The sequence below is a fragment of the Pavona decussata genome, unplaced genomic scaffold, assembly GCF_977016875.1.
Source record: "Pavona decussata unplaced genomic scaffold, jaPavDecu1.1 SCAFFOLD_87, whole genome shotgun sequence".
Lineage (NCBI taxonomy): Eukaryota > Metazoa > Cnidaria > Anthozoa > Scleractinia > Agariciidae > Pavona > Pavona decussata.
Genome location: NW_028145504.1, coordinates 6,129,679 through 6,155,961, shown reverse-complemented (window position 1 = coordinate 6,155,961; position 26,283 = coordinate 6,129,679). Strand labels below are relative to the sequence as shown.

Genomic DNA, 26,283 nt, shown 5'->3' with positions numbered 1-26,283 from the left:
TTTACTTCATCTGCACTCTCACCACTTGGGTGCTCATGGGTTAAGGCTTTTTATACATTTGTACTATAATTATGCACATGTGACATCAAACTATGGTAAGAACAAACAGTATGCCACAAGCCACAGACAAGTGGCATGACCGATGATCTTACCTTGTTTTGATGTCCTCTTTGGGTTATCAAAGGACACGTGGAAGGCCAAATGGACTTTAAAAACTCCTTATGGCTGACAATGTCATTTGTACATCATATAATTATTTACCAGTTATTTCAGTTATGTTAGTTGGTGCCAAATATTTAAGGGTGGGGAATTGTCTTTTTCTCTGTGTCCAAGGTTGGGGAAGAGAACATAAAGTAAAAAAATATTGCAAATTCCTGGGGGTTATCTAGTAGCAGAAATTGATTAAGTTCTAATAATATTGTCTCCTTTGAACCAATGAAATTCAAAGTTCATTTGACAAGGAATTTTGAGTTCTGTTCAATTCAATGAAAAATCAAAAGTTCAATAACCACACAATCAGTTCAAAAACCACACATCAGTTTAGTGACAGTAGACCTCAATATTATATGAATAACTATAGGTGAATGGTTTTTTTTATTCCAATGGGGCAGATAAGAGGAAAGGGGAGGGGAGAGGGTTTTACGGGAGCGTGGTCCATACAATTCAATGAAAAAACAAAAATTCAATAACCACACAATCAATTTAAAAACCCACATTCGTTCAGTGACAGTAGACAAAAGGTGAAATGTTTTTTATTTCAATGGGACAGGTAGGAGGAGAGGGTTTTACGGTAGCTTGGTCCATATTTGAAAGTACGCAAAAAGTACAAGTGAAACTAACAAGCATCACCCATTGTTTGTCTTTGTAATTATATTTGGCAACAGCTGCCCAATAATGTAGCTTTTTCTTGTACATAGTTCTACTTCCTTCTTGTCAATGATGCAGATTAGTGGCCATTTGGTAAATTTGTAAAAATCTAGAACTCCTATGGTTCATTGAAAATCAAAAAGTCAAATAACCATAGCAACAGTTCAAAAAACACACATCAGTTCAGTGACAGTAGACCTTAAATGTAAGAAAAACTATAGGTGATGTGTTTTCAACTTTCTCTCCTTCGTGGTTGTCAAGGATGCAAATGAGAGGCCTGCTTGTAAATTTCATATTGGTTCAATTCAAAGAAGGCTTAAAAATTCAGAAAGGGGAATTATATAAATGTGTATATATTTATAAACCACCTGGCCCCAGTTGTTCAAAGAGTGGATAACTTTATCCAGTGGATAAGTCACTATCCAGCAGAGTTCATGTACTCCAATCAATGCTTTTGGCAAGTTTTCCACACAATCCCATTCTTAAATTTGACATATGCTTCTACTATATTCACAAATTATAGGACTATCATAAAAATCTTGCGCACATTTTATCTTCTGGATAGCAAACTATCCAGTGGATAAAATTATCCGCCCTTTGAACAACTGGGACCTGAGTGATAGCAGACCTCCAAATTAAGAAAATTTACTGGTGTGGGTGTTTTTATTTCTGTCAATGGGTCTTGCAGGGGGAAAGGGAAGGGAAGTGGACAAATATGTTTTCATTATATTAATAGGTTTATACATTATATTATCATGGTTGATAATTTTCCTTACCTAGATGAAATTTTTAGGGATTTAATGTTTTTAATTTTTCATTTCAATTCTTTTATTTTTAGAGATTTAAACAAAAACTCAAAAGGAAAGAGACCGGCAATTCCCCCCAGACATGGCAAGAAAGGAAACAGACAGCGAAAGGAAGAAAGCAACAAGACCGGAAGTTACACTACTTTAACACACCCCATTCTTATCCTTCGTACCTCGCTCTCCCTGTCCCCCTCCCCTCACACACACACACACACACACACCCCCACACAAACACCAAAAAAAAAAAAAAAAAAAAAAATTGGGTGTGTTAAAATACTGTAACATTCAGCCTGTTTTTAGTAATTATAATATTGTAGTATAAAATGTACTGTTCGTGCTTGTTACGTTGTTGAAATAAAATAACCCTTTAAAAAAATTTGCAACAAAAAAAATTAATAAAAAGAATCCAAGACCGGAAGAAACTGCGATTGCATGCAGTTAGCATTAGTCCCATTCTTCCTTTTGCTGTCTGTTTCCTTTCTTGCCGTCTCAGGGGGATTTGCCAGTCTCTTTCCTTTGCAGTAAAATAATTAAAACGAAAAATTAAAAACATTAAAATATCCGTAAAAATTTCATCTAGGTGAGGAAAATTCTAAACCATGGTAATATAACATTTAAACCCTATTAATATAATGCAAACATATTTGTCCATGTCCTTCCCTTTCCCTACCTGCAAGACCCATTGAACTAAAAACACCCACACCAAGAAAATTTTCTTAAGTTTGAGGTCTGCTATCACCCAGGTGATTAATAAATAAATAATATACATTTATATAATCCCCTTTTTGGGGGGAGGGGTGGGAGATTTGTTGTTTTGGTGTGGTGATTGAATTTTAAGCCTTGTTTGAATTGAACTAATATGAAATTTAGAAGCAGGCCTCTCATTTGCATCCTTGAAAAGCATGAGGGAGAGAAAGTTGAAAACACATCACCTATAGTTTTTCTTACATTTAAGGTCTACTGTCACTGAACTGATGTGTGTTTTTTGAACTGTTGCTATGGTTATTTGACTTTTTGATTTTCAATGAACCATAGGACTTCTAGATTTTTACAAATTTACCAACGGGCCACTAATCTGTATTATTGACAAGAAGGAAGTAGAACTATGTACAAGAAAAAGCTACATTATTGGGCAGCTGTTGCCAAATATGATTACAAAGACAAACAATGGGTTATGGATAAGCAGGCAATAGATTTTTAAATGCATGTACAGTGTAAGCCTGTTACCATTATTTGTAATACATAAATACTTATTAGTTTCACTTGTTTTCACTTGTAAAACCCTCTCCTCTTACCTGTCCCATTGAAATAAAAAAATATTTCACCTTACAATTGTCTACTGTCACTGAACGAATGTGGGGTGTGGAATTAATTGTGTGGTTATTGAATTTTTGTTTTTTTATTGAATTGTATGGACCACGCTCCCGCAAAACCCTCTCCCCTCCCCTTTCCTCTTATCTGCCCCATTGGAATAAAAAAACCTTTCACCTATAGTTATTCTTACAATACAGTAAAAACCCACGTATAAAAACCTAGAATTTTTGGGTTCAGGCTGAATGGGTTCTTATATTTTGGGGTAGTTTTTCCAAAGTCAGGCTGATTAGGTTCTTAGTAGGTTCTTATTTGTATGATTTGTGATACAGAAAGTCTGGGCATTTTACAGATTCAAGTCCCAAGACTACACCAGTATAATTTTATACAGTACTACATATTCTATACTCTGTATTTAAAAGATTTTCAATTTTGAAGTTTCTTCATTGTACTACATACTGTATTAAACAAATAATTTTCATGGTATATTTCTCAGAAATTTCACAATTTCTAACAAAATCCAGTATTTTGGCCTTACAATAAGAGTGTTTTTTTTTGTATAAGAACCTATTTTTCTTTGCCAGGCTAAATAGGTTCTTATATATTTGGGTATTAAAATGCCCAATTTCAGCCTGTAGGTTCTTAAATCACTAGGTTCTTATACATGGGTTTTTACTGTATTGAGGTCTACTGTCACTGAACTGATGTGTGGTTTTTGAACTGATTGTGTGGTTATTGAAATTTTGATTTTTCATTAAATTGAACAGAACTCAAAATTCCTTGTCAAAATAAACTTTGAATCAATAATTATAATACTAATCTTTTATTAGGAAGCTTCCGTTCACTAAACGTGGTTTTCAGAAAGGTCCTATAAAGATTAAAATATATACAAAAGGTTAAAAAAATACAATATATAAGACAAAATTACAAAATGATAAAAACAGCAATTCAAACTAGAAGCTGAAACTACAAAGATATCATCGATGGGGTTAAAAACTTCAAATTGATAAAAAATAAAAAAATGATAAAAGCAAAAAAGCTAAAACTACAAAAATTCTTACCGATAGGGTTAATTAAAAAAACCTGGCAAACATGTTTCGCTTAAAAAAAATTTCATTGGTTCAAAGGAGACCATATTATTAGAAGGGGTCAATTTCTGCTGCTAGATAACCTCCAGGAATTTGCAATATTTTTTTACTTAATGGTTGTGTTTTCACTAGGCCAATTTACTAGCCGAACATTCTTTCTTGGTGGTTGTTTACAGACTGACATTAACTAGTTAAACATGGTATCTGTTTTCATTGTGCAATTTAACCTGGAATTTGAGCCGCTATATTAAATATTCAACTTACAAAAGCGCGCAACTTTCAAAAGTGGCAGCAGGCGAATTATGTTGATTCTCACTATACTTATGCCAAAAAGGAGGAGTTTCTCCCAGAGGATACGGTTAACGTCTCTACAGATGAGGAGGATGCGACGAAATGTTATCCAACGGCAAGACAACATTCATCGCCGTAAGTGCAAGGCCAGGTGGGCTTATCCGGCAAGACCACAGTTTTGGTTTTGAGGTATTGTTGAAGTCATCTGTCGTTTTTCTGTTTGGCAAAGTGAACCGCGAGTCGAACTGAAACACGAAACTAGCGTCTAGTAAATAATATTGCCAAATTACTTGACAGGCGGCTGTCACTACGTGCAATGTGATTGGCTGCAGTATTTACCAGGGCAAGTTATACCATCTCGTGAGGTAGTATAACTCTGCGTGATTTTCCGGTCTTAAAGGCGAGCTAATCTCTTGTTTTCTCTCGTCAAAACAGCTTGCATTTTTAACTCGCTAAACAAAAGACGAACTGTTTTCACCGTATTTCCGGATTTTTCCGGCTTCATCTCGCTAAAATTGTCCTAGTGAAAACACAACCAATGTTCTCTTCCCAAACCTTGGACACAGAGAAAAAGACAATTCCCCACATTTTCCGGTCTTAAAGGCGAGCTAATCTCTTGTTTTCTCTCGTCAAAACAGCCTGCATTTTTAACTCGCTAAACAAAAGACGAACTGTTTTCACCGTATTTCCGGATTTTTCCGGCTTTATCTAGCTAAAATTGTCCTAGTGAAAACACAACCAATGTTCTCTTCCCAAACCTTGGACACAGAGAAAAAGACAATTCCCCACCCTTAAATATTTGGCACCAACTAACATAACTGAAATAACTGGTAAATAATTATATGATGTACAAATGACATTGTCAGCCATAAAGAGTTTTTAAAGTCCATTTGGCCTTCCACGTGTCCTTTGATAACCCAAAGAGGACATCAAAACAAGGTAAGATCATCGGTCATGCCACTTGTCTGTGGCTTGTGGCCTACCGTTTGTTCTTACCATAGTTTGATGTCACATGTGCATAATTATAGTACAAATGTATAAAAAGCCTCAACCCATGAGCACCCAAGTGGTGAGAGTGCAGATGAAGTAAAGGGTGAAGGGGTTGTTTCTTTCAATACTTGAGAAATAATGTCATTCGCAATAATGCTATTTAATTTATTGTTTAAGATGGCTTGACATCAATAACTTTAACAACTGTCTCACACTAGCAGTAGCAATATGAACCAGGCCAGGCAGATACATTTTCTGACTCAAGCCCCTCCTCAAGCCCGCACTTGCAGGACAACATGATATGAACTAAACGTCACTTGCGTCTTTATTAAAGAACTACGAAGCACAAAACCGACTTATTACTCTAAAGCCCACATGTAAAGGTACTCACGTCGGCAGAAAAAAACTGGAAATGAAGATAACTACATTTACTCACCTCGAAGATTACGAGTCCCTTACAACGAAGACAATTGGAACACTTCAATGATACAGGCTTCCAATACTTCACGTCGAGTGATAATTAGGTTCCCGATGTTAACACTGCAAACTATGACTGACGATGTCTCCTCCATTATGTTGCACACGGGATAGGCTATTAAAATTTCAGCTTTCGAACGATCAGAAGCCACAAGAGCCAAAAGTCTGAACGCCACTCGTTTTGAGAGTGTGAAATTTTCGCCATGACACGACGCTTAGCTGTATCGTATTTTCCGTCAAAACAATAGGAAAAAATCACTCCTTTGGAAAACCCTTGCTCATGAAGTCGAAGCAATATCTCTACAACATCTTTCATATCCACAGTTCACAATTCCTGATACTGATGGCTCAAAAATCCGAAGAAATCATGCCTGACCCGGACGCCATCATTCGACTTCGCCGAGAGAGGCTGCTGGGCGCCAATTTGACCGGATGTGACGTCAACTTTTGTTGGATGATTCAGATACAAAAAAAGTGCCAGGCGTTATGGAGTGTTCTCCCCCGCCCCTGGACATGGCTGTATACAAAGAGAACAATCTCGTACCCAGAGTCCTCAGGCTTTTTGGTCAGCGGGGCGGCGCCAGGAGAGACTCTGGGATAATGGAATTTCTTATCCCAGAAAACGTGGGATTCCGGTCTTTGTGCGCATGCTTACGATTAAAGCGGAAGTCAAATGCCCCAAAGTGGCAGCCGCGTTACTGTTATTGGGCCTGAAGGTTTTATCGGGCCTTGAAAGTGTTCGAGAAAGCCAAAATTGATTCTACACGCGATCTAAGGGAACTGGATTTTTTCCCGTAAGAGCGGATCAAAGCAACTGGATTTTCTTTCATGTAAGAGCGAGCGAAAGGTGGACTTAATTCGACGTTGCTACAACAGACAAGTAACATATTTCTTTATTACTGTTTATACTTACAAATAAAAAGGAACCATCACTTCTCCTCTCACAGAACTGAGCAGCTGACTGTGTATTAAATTTATGTTCAAATTACCTTCTCCCTTTCCCTTAACAGTTTATTTCCAAATGGGATTCAATGAACACATACATGTTACCATTTGAAAATAATTTAAATCACCTCTTCAAATATAAACATTCCTTTTGCCTAGCTTTTGGCAAAACTGATAGAGAGTGCCCACATATTGCATGCTTCTGGTGCTGTAGAGTTGCTCCCAGGTATACTAATAATATATCTAGAAATAAAATGAAGTAGTATAATTAACAGAGATTGGATAATTGTGCCAACCGGCTTTGAAAATAAGGATAGTGAGTTGTGTTTAATTAGTTAGCTATTCTGCCTAACCACAGAGTAATAATTATATATGAGAACTGTATGGAGCGTGGTAATCATGCCACCTCTCATCAGTAAATTGGTTATAATGTGATTGTTGAGAGACTGTTGATAATTTCCTCACTATGGTACTTCATTTAGTCAGCCAATTTCTATACCATGTATATAATCTCTTTAGTCTGTTCTTGTATACATGTAATCAAGGTAAAATAATTTAAAACTATCTTATGTGAGTTCTCTAATAAATTTGGTTGCAGTGTAGGAAGCACAGAGAAGGGGTCAATGGATTGGGGAAATTGGGTTTATATTAAATTGACATAAATTTTGGTGGGGCCTGACTTCATCTGGTCGTGGAGTGTACACTTTAACTAAGAGCTGAGTCAGAATACTGACACACATTACCAAATGTATTCTGATTGATTAGGGCACATTACTGGTAAATTGATAATTTCTGAATGATTTGCCATTTCTTTTGAGTCAGCTCGATGGTGATGTGATTAGGTATCACACATTTAATTGACTTCAGGCAAGGGGAGTATTATACTCAACCAACACTCTGCAGCTGAATAGTATAATATAATCTCTTCTCTGATCTTGCAGCTCTTGCTTTGATGACAGATAATTACTATTGTCAAACTCCCCAATATCCTGAAATATGATTGGCACAGTGTTGTGAGACCTTTGCTGAACTGTGTAAATTATACAGCGCTTGAGGGAATTTGTGGTCTCTTGACAATAATGTTAGCTAAGAACTAAAACTGAAAATTGTCAAACGTGACTCTTAGTTCAAGCCTTTCCTGGGCTCTGATTGTCTATTAGGCCACAATCTAAGTCATCCAGCATATTGCATAATGTTTGTGGGACTGGACCAAGCCTAGTGAGCTGCATTGATCAAAGGTCTAGAACAATAGAAATACACATTCAAAATAATAATTCAAAATCATATGAATTTGTCATACCATCAGTTACAAAACTGTATCTAAAGATGTTTCAAATTTCTTTTAAGCTTGTTAACAGAATAAACAATAAGGCTAGTGATGTTTCTTTAACCCGTAAAATATATTGAATAGTAATTTATTAATTTTTTTTTTTTGGGGGGGGGGGGGGGTTAACAAGCGTTGACTGTAAAACTTTATGTTTCATCTATAATCACTCTATAATTAACAGTTTTGTTAACAAATTATACTCAAAAATTCTATATATACTTGATGAGATAATGGTTACACAATTTTATTAGTTACCCCTAACAGGGAAGGGGAAGGGAGTAAAGGACCCATTGGAATCCTTGGAATGTTCAACATATATATTTTATAGACTTGTCATTCTTTAGTAAATATTGAATGTAGTTTTTTTTGCAAGCTAGTATTGTAGTGTCTGAAAGTTTTTTCTTTTGTTTGGTTATCAGTGCAAAATAACAATAAACGATATGATTCACTAAGAAGTATAATTTTTATGCTAAAACCTGCTGGCTACCACAAATTTCTTGCTAATATTTACTAGCAATAATAAATAAATGAATGAATATTACATGAAGAAATGGTAGAAGGGGTTTTTTTAACCAAATTATTCAGTAAAATCCATCCACTGCCAAAATAATTATGTTAGTAAATTTGCCAATTACAAGTGGAGTGTTTGATAAGGATATAATTATGATGAAAGTGGTCACAAGGCTGTGCAAGCATTATCTACAGGTCATATGCCACACAAACTTGGGGTACTTGGCTTCCATGTTTATGTACAACAGGTACAGTTGCAGTAGAATGAAATCGAGCATGGCCTTCTCCTGTATCTCCTCAATAACAGCGTCCCAATTGAACCCTTCAAGGGAAGACTTGGTGTTCTTCCTTATAACATATAGCACAGAAAGTCACACCACCGCTCATCTATTTTTTTTTAACAACAAATGGTACTTTAGACACGATTTCACACTTTGCAACAGCATAATTGCTTTGGCCTCTCAACAGGAATATTTGTCTGCAAGGGAACCCACAGTTTTCTTGTCTCATACTTCGTCAATGGAGTATTTGTATGTTTTTTCAGATGAAGGGAAAAATAATATTTTAAAAAGGTTAGATTATTTTTACTTACATATATTAATGTACAGCACATTAACAGAGTACAGCTAAACTATAATTACCTTCAAATTTTTGCCATCTTTATTTTAAACTCAGTGTACATTATTTGTTGAGTTATATAAAAACTCCAAGCAATATATTGTTATAACTTTTGTATATTTTAAGATTGAGGAGGCTTAATATTCATAAGCCTCATATTGATTTCTTTTATTGAGCGTCCACTCCACTACTTGAGTTTTTTTCCTTTCATTGTTTGTCTGTGTACATGTGGGAAATAAATAAATGCAAAGATTTTAAGGTACTTCTGCATTTCGAAGTCCAGCTTCAGGCTTCAGTATTATCTACACCTGTTTTTTGACTTGTCAAGTTGGGTGGCTCTTCACTGTCACAGTGTGTTGACTTTCTTGCAGAGAAGATGGTAGTAAGTAACAAACAACAAGTCTTTATTCTCAACTGCCCCTATACTGTAAAAGTAATCTTTAAATCTGTATGTATTATTACATTTGAGATTAAACTTTCATCTGAAGGTAACTTAACACCACGGCCCTTTACACTTTTTAGGACAAATAACTAATTGTTCTTATTTTGCATGGAATATGGAACAGTTAGTACAAAATCTGCCAAAATTCTCAAAACAAAATCTGTCAAAATTTAAGAAAAATGTTCAACACACCATTACCTCCGCCTCAAAGGGGCAATTTTTTCTGAATTATTTTTCTTTGGCAAGCTGGCCATGGGCGGTGACTGACAAAAGTGAAACCTTTGCTCTCGTGTGCGGTGTCTGATCATCGTAGAGATGTCTCCAGCGTTTCCCTTGTGGCAAAACCGAAAGGAAATTAATCGAAACGGCAACCTGAGATAGACTCCACTCCACACCAGATCAGTCATCTCCAAACTGTTATCCACGACAAGGTTTATAGATGTTAAAGAACTTCTCTATTTTTCCATGATAACCTTCACTAGAACATAACATGTTCGAAATATTTAGTACGTTGACGACACCAATGTCCTCTCTAATACGTTTAATGTTTCCATACTTGCGAACGGCTTCACCAATTCCTTCTCCTACCGCTTTTTCTCCCAAACTGACTGATATAATGATATTTTCCGAAAGTAATTTTTTGCAACAGCGACAGTAATCAGTTTAAACTGCTCGCATTTGGCCGTGTCATTTAACCGTCGTATGACAGTAGTGGAAAACTTCCTACGATCAAACGGCTAATGTTTAGTCGGCTAGAAATTGTTTCACTGACATAATCCAAAACCCGTAATTTGAATTGGAGTCCTTCTTATTTTTGGTATGAAAAAAATAACATAAAATAACCGTGATACACACATAAAAATTACAAAACAGTGAGTTTGACATTTCAAATCTCCCTCCAAAACAAGGAAGTTGGTTGGGGGTTTCCGGTTTGGTTAACTTCCGCAAATGACCAACGGACTTCCTGTCGGTCTTCCATTGTTATGCAGAGGACCAATCGAAAAAATTAAATTTTTCCATTATCCCAGAGTCTCTCCTGGCGCCGCCCCGCTGACCAAAAAGCCTGAGGACTCTGGGTACGAGATTGCAAAGAGAAGGAAAAAGATTTCCCTCGCAAATATCAAAACTGCCGCGAAAAAAAAAAAAAATGGTAATAACCGCTGGGCAAAAACGATGACTATGGGCTCATATACAATCTCGTACCCAGAGTCCTCAGGCTTTTTGGTCAGCGGACCAGCTTGGTCAGCTGACCAAAAAGCCTGAGGACTCTGGGTACGAGATTGGCTACGGCTGATCAATCTCGTACCCAGAGTCTTCAGGCTTTTTGGTCAGCGGGGCAACGCCGGGAAGACTCTGGGGACATCGAAAAAATTCAATTTTTTTGATTGGCTGTTCCGTAACGGTTTTCATTGTTTTACCGTAGAAATCCTGCGGTGATAAAATTCGATGTCCCCAGAGTCTTCCCGGCGTTGCCCCGCTGACCAAAAAGCCTGAAGACTCTGGGTACGAGATTGACGGCTGATGAGAAGCAAAAGTTAGGCATACACAACCGTAGTTTATGTTTAGTGGTGAAACCACTGATCTAAAATATTGCGTCAACGTAAAACTGGAGGAAAATGGCTTTCAAATGGTGTTTTTTGGAGCAAAATTGGGGTACAAGCGGCCGAAATATCGCAGTTCAAAGATAGCAGATTTCAGGATTTTAGTGTGGAATGCCATGGGATGTTCACTGAAGTCCATTTTTCGTGGTTTTCAAAAGCAAAAAGGAAACATCGAAATTAATGGTACGGAGCTGTGAGACACACGGTGAGTTATTTTAACGTATATATTTTTCATTCCTGCATACACATTTTAACGATCGCATTCGGTTTTACGATAATCGTTGGTTATAAACTATGATTTCTGATGTTGTCGATAATTCTCCCTCTACGCCTTGTAATTTTTCGCGTTAAAACTGCCTGCAGAAAACGTTCAAAAGGACACATGAAATTTGAAGTCTCCACTTTCATTTGTGTACAACGTGTTTTGTAATAGATCAGTCTACCATGTCTGGCATACACATTTTTGCATTTCCTAATTCTTCAAGAACTATTCCATCAAATATTTCATTCTCCATACATTTTCTTTATACATTTTGCGTTCGCTTTCTTCGCTTCAAGGCTAAAGCTACCGCAGGATATCACATTCGCAGGCTCAAATGTCCCCAATTTCTTCTTGAATAAAGGGAGCCACCCACTTAAACTTAAATGATTGAAATTAAATTATGTCTTAAAGACGACGTTTGCATGCAGAGCGAAATTTCGCGGTAAGGTCTACACTAGAAGAGATGTTTTAAAACGAAATTTGCCGCTTTTAAAATTTTCTTTTAGTGAGGCGCTATCTGAAGGCAATTAGAGAGAATTAATCAAGGAAAGGAATGACAATGAAAATGCAGGTGCAGCCTTAATTTGCCAGTAAAAGAAGCATTGGTGTTCCGGTGTCTCAACCATAAGCAAGCAGTTAGCTACGGGTTAAACACATACTGTATTTTGGATGGTTTGAAACTAAACAAACGGTGTCCATTACAGCAAAGGTTTACCTTTTCTAGCCTGTGAACATCCGCCCCCTCCCCTCAAAAAATCGGGAAGAGAGACGTCTGTGTGGCGGCGTTGCTAATCGTGTTCCGGACATAATTTTGCATAAATTAAAATCCTGGCAATTTCCGCTGACCAATACGCACACGGGCTAGCTTGCGTGCAAAATTCCAATATGGCGTCGTTTTCCAGTGCGAAGTTCCAGCGAGCAATCGACAGAGTATGGGAGAAGTTTAAAGTTTCGTCGCTCTATTCGGAACAAGTAGAATGCATAAAAGCTATTTTACAGGGAAACGATGTTTATGCAAGTCTGCCTACAGGATATGGGAAGTCTCTCATATTTTATGCTGCTCCTATAGTGGCCGATGAGGTCTTCGAGCGACCACGTGGAAGCAGTAAAATCGTCATAATTTCACCGCTTCAAACGCTGATGGAAAACCAAGTCTCCTACTTGAAATCCCTAGGTTTGTCCGCTATTGCTCTGCACGACGAACAGTCGGGATCAGTTTTGAAAGATGTCGAGAAAGGCCGCTTCACGTACGTGTTCGCTTCACCAGAGAAAATGTTTAATGCCAACAGATGGCGCAAACTGTTGTCGGGTTAAGAATATCGTAAATTTTTAGTGGCGATTACCATTGATGAGGCGCACTGTATCAGTCAGTGGGGTTTATCTAAGTCTTCAAACCTTACAGCCGTACCATTCAGAATATGGTATGGGAATCTTGGGGAACTGAGGTCACTAACATGCGAGGTTCCCTCCATTGTTTTAACCGCCACTGCCTGTACTGCTACCAGGAGAGATATTTTTAAAACTTTGAATTTAAAAGAATCTTCTTGCCACATCGTCGAACGTAGTCCAGACCAGCCAAATGTGTATTTTCATGTCCAATACTTGGACAAAGACATGGCAATTGCTTCAACCTTTAAAAGTTTGATAGAGGAATTGAGGACAAAGAAAATTGCGTGTGAAAGAACAATGGTGTTTTGTCAGACAAGAAAACAGTGTGCTTTGCTATACTCGTTGTTTCAAGAAAGCCTTGGAAACGACTTTTACCTAAATGGGTAGCCCAATCCAAAGGAAAGACTTATGGACATGTTCCATGCAGGAACACCTGTTTCTGTAAAGAAACATATTCAGAGTAATATTGCCGAAATTGGAGGCCACATCAGAGTGATCGCCCGCACTGTAGCCTTTGGGATGGGTGTCAACTGTAAGGAGGTGCATCGGGTTATTCATTTTGGCCCATCTAGAAACATTGAAAATTATGTCCAAGAGTGTGGCCGGGCTGGAAGGGATGGAAAACCAAGTACATGCACACTTTTTCACAATGGACTCCTGGGAGCTCATTGTTCCAATGAAATTAAAACATATGTATCAAACAAAACAGATTGCAGGAGAAAACTTATTTATCAGCATTTTCCAGGGAATTTCTCCGCCTCAGTATCAGGCCACAAGTGCTGTGACATTTGTGCATGTAAATGCAACTGCCAGGAAGACACTTGCCCTAAAGAAAACTTGCAAACTGTTACTTGCCAAGATGAAATTTTGCCTGACATTGTTAGGTCTGTAAATGATGAGCAAAAGGAATTTCTTAAGAAGGAGCTTTTTTCATACATGTCTGAGTTGCTGGTCAAGAACACTTCTGGTGGTGTTGCCACTGTAAATCTTATGCACGAGTTTACCTCATTTCACATTAGACAGGTACTTGACAATTTTGACAAGATAAAAACATTACGACATGTTGAGAAATTTGTGGAAATATGGAGAAAGGAACATGGCAGAGCTATTCTTGCAGCTGTAAACAAAGTTTGCGGCGATGTTGACACTAATGAACTGGAAGTTCCAGAAAGCATGGAAGGCGAGTCAGTTACCTTAGTTGACGAATGGGAAGACATCAGAGATGATTCGGAGTTGTGCCAGATGCTGTTAGATACCGGTAGTGATTTTCAAGATATTGATATGTTGGATATTGATCAGTCTGGTACTGAACAAAGAAGCATAAGCAGTTTTGTTGAAAGTCTTTTTAGGTAATGTAGTTGACTTTCATTTGTAATTTTTGCATCGAATATGCATTTGGAGAAAAATCAATACACAACACATTGTGGAGTTGCCACATGGAAGGGGCTCAGTCACCATGAATAAACCAGACATGTTGTGTAGTTCCATAACATTTCTATACCCCCCCCCCCCTCCCCTATGGATGGGATTTTCCCTTTCCTCTGGAAATTCCAATTCAACCTTATACATTTCTTTATCTTTTTTGGTTTTTGGGACCCCCACCCCACCCAGGAATTTTTAATCCCTATAAGTATGGATATTTTCTGGAACTACACATTGCCTACCGAGATAGAAAAAAATGCCAGAGAAGCAATACACTGTGAAGGAGGGCTCCAGGAGGACTTTGAATGTAAAACATAAGGACTGCAAAATCTGAAAATTTTAGGTCTAACTTTTCAACTGTTATCTGTGACAGAGCTCCTGCAAATATATTCAGGCCCAAGTGGGTCTATTATCAATGCTGTTTATGATGCTTTGATGTACAAACAATTTCCAGTTATTATTTCAGCTTTCATGAGATGTGATTATCTTGGGCCTCATTGAAACAAGTGAATTTAAAGTATTCACTATTGCAAATTGAGTGAATTGTATTATGCTTTTTTTTTCTCAAGGTTATTTCCAGGATCACCCTAATTTGGTTTTACTGGGGGGATAAAAATAATGACAAACATAATTATGTATCTTAAGAAATTCTTCAAAATAATTTCTTTTCATAATAAAATAAATACAGCCAAGTACTTAAACAAGTCTGGAAACAAAGCAATATAGAGATAAAATTACACATTGATTATTTCAGTGGGCAGTAATCCTCGTTTTTATTTTATTGTAAGTTACAACAACTTCAAAAATTAAATAATCATTTCATTTTCAAATAAATAATGTGCATGAAAATAGTTCTGTTTGTTCAAGTTCATTATGAAAACAGTTGAAGTGAGACCAATGTGCCCAGTGTTTGAGCAGAATTTTCATTGCTAGTGATAAATCAACAGCCTCTTTTATAAGTGAATATTAAATAATGTGAAATTTGCACAAATAAAATGCTGTGGCTTGTGCCTTATTTAATTGCTTATGTTCATGATTGAACTTAGATAGTTTTATCACTACTTCTTGTAAAACTGTTTTATTGTATATTTTCATGTTACTTCAAATCTGACATAATAGTTATTTTTGAGATTATTTTTAGATTGCCTTAGATGAATAGAAGGCATCTGAATAGCATTCAATAACTCTTTAACTGTAAACAGTAACAATAACTATAACTGTAACCATAACTGGATATTTAATAAAGTATATGTCACTTAAATTTCAAGTAAATAGTTGTTTAAAAAGGGTCAAGTGGGGTTGGGGGTTAGTTGCAGTGTGGGCCCTTTTCTTTCCTCTCTAAGGGAAACAACATCAGCTTTTTGTGATCAAAAATATGTCAGTGTATTGCTGGAGTGGAAGGGGGTGAATATGTTAAAATTTCACCCCAGGATGTTTATGTTCTGAGCCCCCACTGCCCCTCCCCCTCCCATTAAGATATAATTTACCAATGACTCTGGGGTCATGTGTTATTGGTTTGTTTTTGCTTTAAGGCAAAACAAATACCTACAAAGCCTAGTGTGTATTTACATATCTCTACATTAACATCTAGCGTGCTCGTCGGGCTTTGATTATCTCCTGTTTGTGCTCATTAATCCACCCGAACATCTCGCTAAGGTTGAAACCATCGAGAAGACTTGAATCAATATCTTCAAAGTGCCCATATGTTCTCCCCGCTGTCCAATTGAACGCTTTGTATGCACATAATTCTGTAACAACTCTGTGTAAATCTGACATAACTGATATTTCATAATGGTGTCCTGATCGTCGAGCAACAGTGCACTCCCGATCAAAATTGTCAAGAGCAGCCTTGGTTATGTCAACAGCATGGCAGTATCGGTCAACGGCCTTGTGGTTGGTTGCATTGGGGCCAAGTTTTCGCACTACCTCTTTCAGCAACCTGTTGAAAAATTCAAGTAGCAAGTCCAGAGGAATGTTGTGTCCAGACAGAAGTGCAGATCTATTCCAGATAAGTTCATGGGCAGCCTTGGGTGAAAGCAATCCATAAACTTGAAACATCAACCCTAGAGCTTCTAGGGCATACTTGGTACCTAAGTCCTTCTTGAGGTATGGCAACTGAAATTTCCAACACCTCAGAATGCGTTCACCATCTCCTTCCTTTATGGCATCAAAGAAATTTAGAATGATCATCCCGTACTCAAGGAAAGAACACTGATAATTGAACATATCATCTCTTTCTTTGGTTTTGCCTGGTGATGTTGTTGTTTCCAAAGCCTGGCTGTCAGATGCACTGACTGTGACAGGTGCATTGTGGGTGGCTTCATGATCTCTGAGGAGCTTTCCATTGTGTGCAAATGTCTTTTCACACCCGGGAAACTTGCATATGAACCGGCCATCTTCAGTTTGCTCCCTCCTGTTTTCGGCTTCCTCTCTTTCTGTTGACAGAAGCCGTTCTAGAAGGGCTTCAACTTTTTCTCTTCTGAGTACGAAATTATCAATAACAGAAGATGCAATTTTTCTAAGGTAATCTTTCTTTTCAACATTTCCAGCATCATGAAGGTTGGGGCAAAAGAATTCACCTCTTGGTGTATCTTCCAAGTTCTCCATTCCAAGTACTTGCATTGCTGCTGCCATGAGCCTAGCTTTCACTTCAAGCTCGAAGAACTTCCTGCATGGATTAACTGCAGCATCCACATCTGCCTTTACATTTCTTCGGTTGATCAAGTTGCGGTCACTAAACAGTGTGCACTTGTCTGCTGCTGAACTTGTGGAGTAGAAGTTTTTGAAAACAACCTGATGAGAACAATCAAGGAAGAATATAATTTTTAATAAATTTCTCATAACTGACTAAAGTGTGACAGCAAAGAACTAATTTCTGTTGAGTCCCTAGCATTCACCTTTGTATATTTTCCAATCGTTACTTTCATATCTCAAAAGAAAGGGCAACTTTACTACAAATGTTCTAAATTTTTCAAGTGATACTGCATTAGACTGTTGGTTACTGGTTACCTTTAAAAACTTGTTTCCTGCATGCCAATCTGCGACTTCTAAATGAAGCCCTTCCAGGCGTTCTTCAGGGGTAAAACCATTAGCAAGCTCAAAGAGGGCATTAACACCACGCTCAACAGACAGCTGATCACCTACTAGACCCTGAGATGAGTTCACTCGGTCTGGACCATCACCATAGTAGGAGACGTACTGATGAATATTTGTCAGGACTTGTTGTATACCATCAGAATCATTTTCACTATGGTAAATCATGCCAAGGAATGCCTGTGCAAAAACAACAAAATATGTCCATACTATTTGGCTCCTTACATGCCAGTAAACATCACTTTACCAAGGAGCTCCAAGGTTTAAAATAATAATTGTTGCATTCTGTAGTGGAAAAATATATTTTTTAAAAGGAGCTTATACCTTATGGAAACTTTTATTAAAATTATTGACCTTGACTGCAAATTATTATTGAGCAGTAGTGCAAACAACTGTGCCATTCTGCACAATAAATATGCTCTTCAACATGCATTACTTATGTCACAGAAAAAATAAATGAAATAAGAATGGTATGAACTATTAGAATTTTTCTCACAGAAGGGATTTTTTTTTCTGTCACCCCTCCCCCTCTGTAAATTCCCAAAATATTAAGCTTCAAATAAGTATTAAAATTTCTCTTGACTTTGAAAATACCCAAGCTCTCCCCCCCCCCCCCCCCCCAACCCCCACACACACACACTCTAAGGAATGTCCAATCTCCTTTGAAGGGCATTATGCATACTTTGGGAATTACTGAACAAAAAAGATAAAAATCTTACAATTTCTGACTTTTCCCTTGCCTCCTTTCTGTACTTGTGAGGGATATGTTTACAAACAACTTGCTTTAGAAATTCCAAGCAAGGCAATTCAACGATGACTCTTTCAGCAAGAGTTATGTAATTTTCCTTCTGCAAGATATGTTCGCGATGATTTGGCAAACACAGGCCATTTTTCAACTGGGCCAAGTCATTGATGTCTGGCTTCTCGCTAGACAAATGACAACCAGAGACACGGTTCTCCACTGCTGCATGACTTACCCAGTGAACATCAACATTTTGGTGGTCTTCTGTCATATTGTGGACATGCTGCTTAAAATCAAAATTATCAAAGACCAATTTCCTGCCTCTATCAGGAGCCATAACAACAGGTGCAACAGGTGGAGGAGGCTGGTCATTTTGAGTTGATGCAACATTCACCCCATGGATTTTTTCTAGTCGTTCAGACTCCTTCTTCACTTTGCTTACAACAGGGGCTGCGAAGTCTGTCCCATACTTATCCATCTTCTTGTAATAATATGGATGTGATACAGTAAGTCTCAAGGAACTAAGGCGTGCAAGAGTGCCCTATCATGGAAACAAATAACGAAAATTTTACACTATACAAGCTTTCCATAGAATTTGCCAACAACTTATGCATAGACTTTCCCAAAATAAACTGTTTTTAACCAAATAAACAACCATCCCATAAACCAAACACACATACAGAGTATTTGTAGTCAATGCCATTAAAGGAGCTTTAAGTCTTCAGCTTTCATACAAAAAAAGCAGCTCAAATCCGAAACGATTGCACCTTCATAAAGGGGCAAAACCGACGCCTCTTACAGATATTGCAATTTTGTAATTAATTTCCTCATTCATTCAGGAATATGTACAAGTGGAATTATATTCAGTACCCAGTGAACATCAGCTCCCAAAAATATTGCATCATAAATAGATATATGGATATCATTAAAAAAAATATATATATATATGTAATTTATCAATATCTTCTCAATTGTAAGTTCAATAAAAGAAATAAAGGCATGACTGACAAAAGCAAGAAAGATATTTTATGTAGAGTAAAAAGTGCTTTTTACTTACAATTATTCCTGTGTGATACAAGATGATTGTATTCAGCAACTGAATAGCTGTCATACTAGGACACCTATTTTTTAGCAGAACTGCAGCAGACATGCAGACCGAAGACTGCCAGAATTGGTCATCTCTTTTGCTTTTTCGGAGGCTCGCCGTCCAAAGAACTGCACTAAACAAAGGCGCTTTCGTTTCCAGTTCAGCATTTAGTTTTTTAAAGGAAAACGATTGGAGATCTTTTTTGCTTGGTGACCTAAGGCAACTCGGATGTTTGACGGAACACATTGCACTACATTCGCGATCAACTTCTTTCAGGAACAGTTGCTGGACGTGCTTCTTTAAAATGGGGTTTTTCCACACAGCACCGGCGATTTGCTTGTAAGTCCCGCGACATAACATTTTTCCAAGCGATTCCAAGCTTTCAGGCGAATTGTTTACCTTATGTTTGCTCGGCCATTCAACTCGTACTTGCACGGTTGTCCTCTTGTTTACATTTTGATCCGCTTCGCCTATCTCTTGACGAATATCTTCGCGTGCATTGACTGGCGTATCAGCTTTTGGGATCGGGGAAATGACAACTGCAGACTCCTTTTTACGATGTTCTTTACTCGGCGTCGAAGACATAAGCGGGATTATTTCGAAGGCTTGAGGCTCTGAAGATAGTCCACCCTGCAGTGCAACACGCTTTGTAGGCTGCACATCACATCGCATATCGCTCTCATCGCTTTCAAAGAGAGTGCGAGCGGTACTCTTAGTGGTCGCGTTTGTAAACAATTGAGGATTGCTACCAAAGGCAGAATAACTCTGTCTCAACGACGAATTCACATCTCGCAAGTTCGAAATGAGAGCTCTTCTTTTCTTTAGTTTAGAAAGGCAAACCTTGCAAATGTACACGGATCGTGAAACATCGACGCTGAATTCTAGTGTCGAGATTTCGGCTTTGACATTAAATTCTGAGCGTCCAACGATCAGATTTTTGTCGCCATTCTTGATAATAGCGCTGTTGCACAGCACACATAAACTCATCAGAAAGTCGACTGCATTCATTGATATCACATTACGTTTACAAAACCTCCGAGAGAAAAATGCAATCACAGATTACAGATTACAGCGACGTACAGCGAAATGTACAAGGTGATTTTCCCGCTAAGTTTCCTGGTTGTCGGGGAATTTGGCAGAAATGACCGATTAACCAATTAGATCATGGAAAATGACTTACGTAATGCAAATTAGGATGCCAGCCAATCAGCACACTTTCCCTACATTCCGGGAAAGCCACCTGGAGCGCGGAACACGATTAGCGACGCCGCTACACAGACGTCTCTCTTCCCGATTTTTTGAGGGAGGGGGCGGATGTTCACAGGCTAACCTTTTCTAGAATAGACACCGTTTGTGTGGTTTCATTTGAAATCAGTTGAAGTAGTGAATAGATTTTGACAACTTTTTGCGGAATAGGGTGAGACTGGCCTGGTATTGGTTATAGTTTTCACGAGTAAAATGGAGTTGGAAGGCCCAACGAAGTCCTACTCATATGTTTGACATATTCATATCGGTCTTTGAAACGATTGAGCTTCTTGTATGTTTGAAGCGGGTTAACATGATCATTAATTTGGAGAATAATTTCATCGGGCATTGCGGCGTATTTTGCGGGCTAAAATGGAGAATTCAGCGGGCTAAAATATATCTTAGTCCGCTGCTCTAAGCCAATGAGAAACAAGAAAATAATGTAGCCAGCCAATCAGAACTGGAAACCATTCAACTGTTCGCGCCGTTTTCTTGCTTTTTTGACTGGAAGCGCTGCCATCAGCAAAAAATTGTTTTGAGCTACAAAATGGAAGAACAAATTCCCAGCCGTCTCAGCTAGCTAGAGAAGAGGACTTATAGAAACTCGTGGGCGATGATGGAAATAATGCCTTAAGTAGCTCCATGGCCGGCGGCGAGGTGAAGGTAAACAGTTTGTCTACGTTAGCACTTGCACAATTGATTTCTGAACAATTGTAAGCGACCATGTCTTCACTGTTTAAAAAGCTCTGTTAGTTTGCCTTTCAAAACTCAGAAGCAAATATTCTTTCGACAAATTTTGCGGTGTTCTGTCGAGGTTTAAAGCTTATGCGACAATGAAAACTTTTGTACAATGAAATAACTGTAAAATAAACGCCGACGCGAGGCTGGCAGCGTTCAAGATATCTCTTACTGTACTGTCTTTGATTCCTTTTCTGAATGTCCTTTGAAATTATTATAAAAGTAATAGAGTTGATGTTCTTGGGCGTAAATATGTTTTTGGCCCTTCTCAGAACTCATTTTAAGCCCTCGCCGCTAAAATGAGCCTGAGTCGGGCCAAAAACATATTTAAGCCCGCGAACATCAACTCTATTGTGTTTGAATTTTACGTTACTTTGGCTGGTTTGGAGCTACAAAACCCTTTTCCATTTTACCGAAAAATTGGTTTTGAAACAGGGATTTCGCGCAAAATGAAAAGAGAAAATACGATGGAGAAACGCCTAAGGGTGTTCCGTGCTCATTCGCGTATTCCAGCCGAGCTGGAACTGCATGATCCATTTCTGGCGCAGCGGACGATAAACTCGTGCTGCAAATGGCCGGAAAGTACTTGCGCCGTCATTCAGTGTGGTCAGTTACGACACCCCATTTATCCTACCGTCCCACCTACTCCGTACTTCTTCTTATATGAATTCCTTTTGGATACAATATAATTTCATTTAGCAGAAAAACTAACGCGGAGAGATTTCGACGTTTCGATGACATCCTGTCATCATTATCAAGAAAATGAAGAAAATTTACATAAGTAAGTAGACAAAACTAAACTGAAAACAATAGTCTATTGTTCTAAGCCAGTGAATCATCAAGTGACCTCACACAAAGGAAAACCAAAGTCAAGAACAATAGACTATTGTTTTCAGTTTAGTTTTGTCTACTTACTTATGTAAATGTTCTTCATTTTCTTGATAATGATGACAGGATGTCATCGAAGCGTCGAAATCTCTCCGCGTTAGTTTTTCTGCTAAATTTAATAACAAATATAATTTCATTTGATATAAATATACACACCCGCTTTTTTTAAAATCTTTTTCCTTTATTTTTATGTTATTCCATTTTTCTTTTGTATCTTAATTTATTATTATTTATTTTATTTATTATTTTTTTTTTTCGTGTTCCGGGATTTTCCGGAATGTTTCATGTTGCGCTGGCGATCAAATTCGCCGTGATCATGCAGCATATAAAATCGCCAAGTGTGTCGCTGGCTTTAGTGCTAGCGCGCTAACGATACAACATTCATTCGTAGTTTTCTACCAACGGTGGTTATATTTGCATTTTCATTGAATTGGTGATCTCATCATGATCGGAGTAAGACTGAAAAGTATTATTAACACTTCTAACAAAGAAGGCCGGGCGGTTTTATCTGGACTAATAAGGCTCCCAATAGAGAAAAACCAAAACAAACCGTCGAGCAGCCAAAAATGAGTGGATTGCACTGACGCAAAAACGGGTAAAAAGGCTTTGAACAGCCACAGCGGTCGTAGAGAGCCATTGCACACTATTTCTAATGAGAAAGCCATGCAGCTACGTTCTGCCAGTGTTAACGTTGCTTACGGTATTTTTTGAGTACACAAACACCAGGTCATCAAGATTTCTTTTTGCCAAGCCATAGTATTGTTCCCTTAAATGACTGGTAAAACGTAATTAGGTCGATTGGACGCGCCAGCGAACGCACTTCTTTGTGAATGTTGATTCCTTGTCTATGCTGGTCTGATAAAGCGGTAGACAAGAACAGTTTGAGCAAATATTGGACAAACATGAGCGTGGATTTTATGCTGAGTGTTCTCATTTTCGCTGGTATCATTACGACAAGTAAGTTTATTTCTAATACCTATGGCGATTAACAACCGAGCGCTGTTTTTTTTTTTTTTTAGCATCCTTTCAGCAGTATAGAATAAAGAATAATTTATATTAATTACGGTAAGAAGTAAACAGCAACTTGATTAAACTTGGCAAGATAGAGCGGTTGTCGAATAAAGTAATTTCCTGTTTGCTTTGGCTTTATATTACTACGTTCTATGATTGGTTAACAAAACTCGCGCCACTTTCTCAACCAATCCGAATCCAAACCAAAATCAATCGTATTTTGGCCGCACGCGTTTTCCCGCGCTTGACGCCAGTAACATGTATTTGCTTTGAATTCTGATTGGCTCGTTGTGTTGTTTACAGCTGTTGCCATTGGCCAGAGTAACTACTTTTGTTTTGCTTTTACCGGTATAAGAATGGTACCGTTCTGAAGCCATTCAAACGTCCCGAAAATAAGACTTTCTATAGATACCAGCTCGATGACCAAAAATGACGAAAAAATCTCAGTAGTGCTGATAATTCACGGCAACGTAGGCTTGCTACAAGTCGACCTCACGAGTTTGGCATTTATGGTTTAGTGGCAGAACAACAAAGGAAAACGCGAAAGCTTATATCCAAGGCTGTCTCCTGGTCTAAGAGTATCAAAATCTTTTTTCGCTTCAAACGAAAAAGGGAGAAACCTTAAGAGATGTAATACATGCCATCCAACGTTGTCAAGGAATTTTTCAGTAACGCTAGCTTCTGTCACGTAAAATTCACCTCTGAAAACGGATATGAAAAAATAACTGTTTTCAGCACAGTGAATTTCAATTATTAGGATCAAGATTTAGAGACTCATCGAAATTTAGTGAGGATGTGTTGCTCACCTCCCGGGAAAATTTCAGACCAGCTACCACTATTACACGCGAGGCCACACACACGAAAAAATCTTACGTACACTACTCCCATAGGGAGAAGCTAACAGCATCCGACTCTCCAGGGAGAGGCGTATCACTGTTATCTATGGAGTATATGTAGGGTTCCTCTGCTTCTGTTGACGTCTACGAACAAAACCGTCAAAGGAAACTTTGTTTTTACCGACCAACAAAGCTCGCCCTCAGTAAGAGCAATTACTACAACAAAAAACGATAAACTACGCTGAAATCTCGGTGCTCCTCTCTCTGTTCCTAGGAAGTTGTGGTTTCGTTCAAGGACAGGACAAGAGTGGCGAGCAGTCTTCAGGAAACTTTGACGCCCATTTCAGTTTGGTTAGCATGCTTATAATAGTCCTGTTTTTTATGTGTGGCACTTACTTTTATTGTTACTTCACTTGCTGTCATGAATACATGTGCGAACCCGGCAAAAATGGAGTATGCGGCTACCGCAGATCAACCAATGTAGACGGAACTGAAGTCTAAAAGCACGGATGAGGGGACTGTGAGCAATGATTGTGTTCAATCAGATTCTTTACAGAACTAACAGGAAAAGAACCAAGAGATCTCGACCCGCGATACGCTGTTAACAAGAAAGCAGATTCCTTACAGAATTAACCGGAAAGAACCTAGAGATTTGGGCCCGTGATAAGCTGTTAGCGAGAGACACGACTTCTGCTTAGTAATTATAGAAAGACTGTACGTTTTCACATCACAATATCTTTGAAGTTAAATCTCTGGATCCGGCGCTCTGTCAGATTTAACAAACTTTGATCTGTCTTCTGTGTAAAGCACGAAAAAGCTCTCCTTCGTGACGTACCAAGGTGAAACAATTATCTCTTCAGTGACCCCTGCGATATTTCGTTTTGGGGTACATGGATTGGGCACGTTTCAAATGCAATTGGACAGAAACGCTATGGTTTACTTACAGCCTATAAACAGAGCTATAAAAGGAATATAATTTTTTGATTGATTTGATTAAATGCATCAGTTCTCAGTAAGGATTGCATGAAAAGATGAACATTTTATTCAAATCCGAGGACATATATCCGGTCCGTGACGACCACACGAGTTGAGTGATGAGTGCCGATACTAAAAATAAATACGCCTCTAAAAACTGAAAAGAAATTGGCCAACTTGAGCCGTTTTTCTTTTGATTCATCAAAGTATTAAGGGGTAAATCGAGAAACAGATTTTCTGAAGATTCCCGAATGAGGTACGAAGTGCCGAGAAAAATAAGAGGAATCAGTTTCAGAGCCCGCGGGGAATTGGCCCGCGGTATGTGGTCATGTAACGTAAGGCAAACGTCCATCGAAATAGTTGTTTTCAAATTGTTGTTGTTGTTGTTTTTTTTTTTATTGTTTGAATAACTGGTGCTTTTCTCTGTCGCTCGGACCTGGTCATCAAAATTAAGCGCAAAGTCAAAGCTTCAAAATTGCATCAACATGTCCACTACTTCGATTTCAGAGCATTTATTTTCTTTCACCTTCGCCATTTTTGGAAGGGGGTTAGTATGACAGCGGTGCGTGTATAATTAATGTATGGGGCTGTGCAGAAACCTTTCCGGGTTTCCTTTTCCTACTAGAGCTAACCAGGCTCAGTGGGAACTTCGCGGTTTCACTTAGCACCTGTAAACATACACAGCACAGTTAATTCGCTAGTGCATTCATTGTATGTGTTACGTTGCTTGGAATGTAGACCAATATCTAAAAACATCGGTCGACATAAACAGTTTCCAACCAACTAAAGGGTCAGAGAATTAGCCTTGTAGTTTTATGGTAACATACACTGCGGAATTATTTCTTGGATCCATCATTTGTGTCCTTAAGCCAGCGACACAATTGGTGATTTTATCACATGAGTTTTTCAAACTACCACATGGCCGCGATCGGCGAAAAAAATCGCTAAGTGGGTCCCCATCAATCGGTGGCGAAAATCGCTGGCCGTCGATAAAACCAGGAACAAAGATTCCGGAACATCCCGAAACCCGAAAAAAAAAAATAATAAAAAAAATAATAATAAAAATAATAATAATAATAATAATAATAATAATAATAAATTAAGATACAAAAAAATGAAATAAAGTAGAAATAAAGGAAAAAATGAAAAAAAATGTGTGTGTATTTATATAAAATGAAATAACATTGTATCCGAAAGAAATTCACATAAGAAAAAGTACAAAGTAGATGGGACGGTAGGATAAATGGGGTGTTGTAACTGACCACACCGAACGAAGGCGCAATTTGGGTTATGAGGAACTTAATCAGGGAGCCTCCCACTTA

At 38.1% G+C, this 26,283-nt stretch overlaps 2 protein-coding genes and 1 long non-coding RNA gene across 5 annotated transcripts in view; 2 read left to right on the top strand and 1 right to left on the bottom strand.

The window, feature by feature from the left end:
* Nucleotides 1-26,283, top strand: part of LOC146475066 (uncharacterized) — a 160,798-nt gene that overhangs the window by 87,085 nt on the left and 47,430 nt on the right. The window lies entirely within an intron of this gene.
* On the top strand, nucleotides 11,215-25,985 carry LOC146475070 (uncharacterized). 3 transcript variants are annotated; one of them, XR_014866106.1, is made up of 2 exons: nucleotides 11,215-11,478; nucleotides 24,261-25,985. XR_014866106.1 is itself a non-coding variant. In XM_085116805.1 (2 exons), the coding sequence occupies exon 2, from the start codon at nucleotides 12,421-12,423 to the stop codon at nucleotides 12,847-12,849; it is 429 nt and encodes a 142-aa protein (XP_084972931.1). In that variant the 5' UTR covers nucleotides 11,215-11,478; nucleotides 12,042-12,420; the 3' UTR covers nucleotides 12,850-12,853. The 3 variants fall into 3 exon arrangements, 1 of the variants encoding a protein (XP_084972931.1); XR_014866107.1 differs by lacking the exon at nucleotides 24,261-25,985 and adding an exon at nucleotides 11,832-11,865; XM_085116805.1 differs by lacking the exon at nucleotides 24,261-25,985 and adding an exon at nucleotides 12,042-12,853.
* LOC146475071 (uncharacterized) lies at nucleotides 15,842-17,754 on the bottom strand. Its single transcript, XM_085116758.1, has 2 exons — nucleotides 17,356-17,754; nucleotides 15,842-17,139 (listed from the first exon to the last, which is right to left on the bottom strand). The coding sequence occupies exons 1-2, from the start codon at nucleotides 17,605-17,607 to the stop codon at nucleotides 15,934-15,936; spliced, it is 1,458 nt and encodes a 485-aa protein (XP_084972884.1). The 5' UTR covers nucleotides 17,608-17,754; the 3' UTR covers nucleotides 15,842-15,933.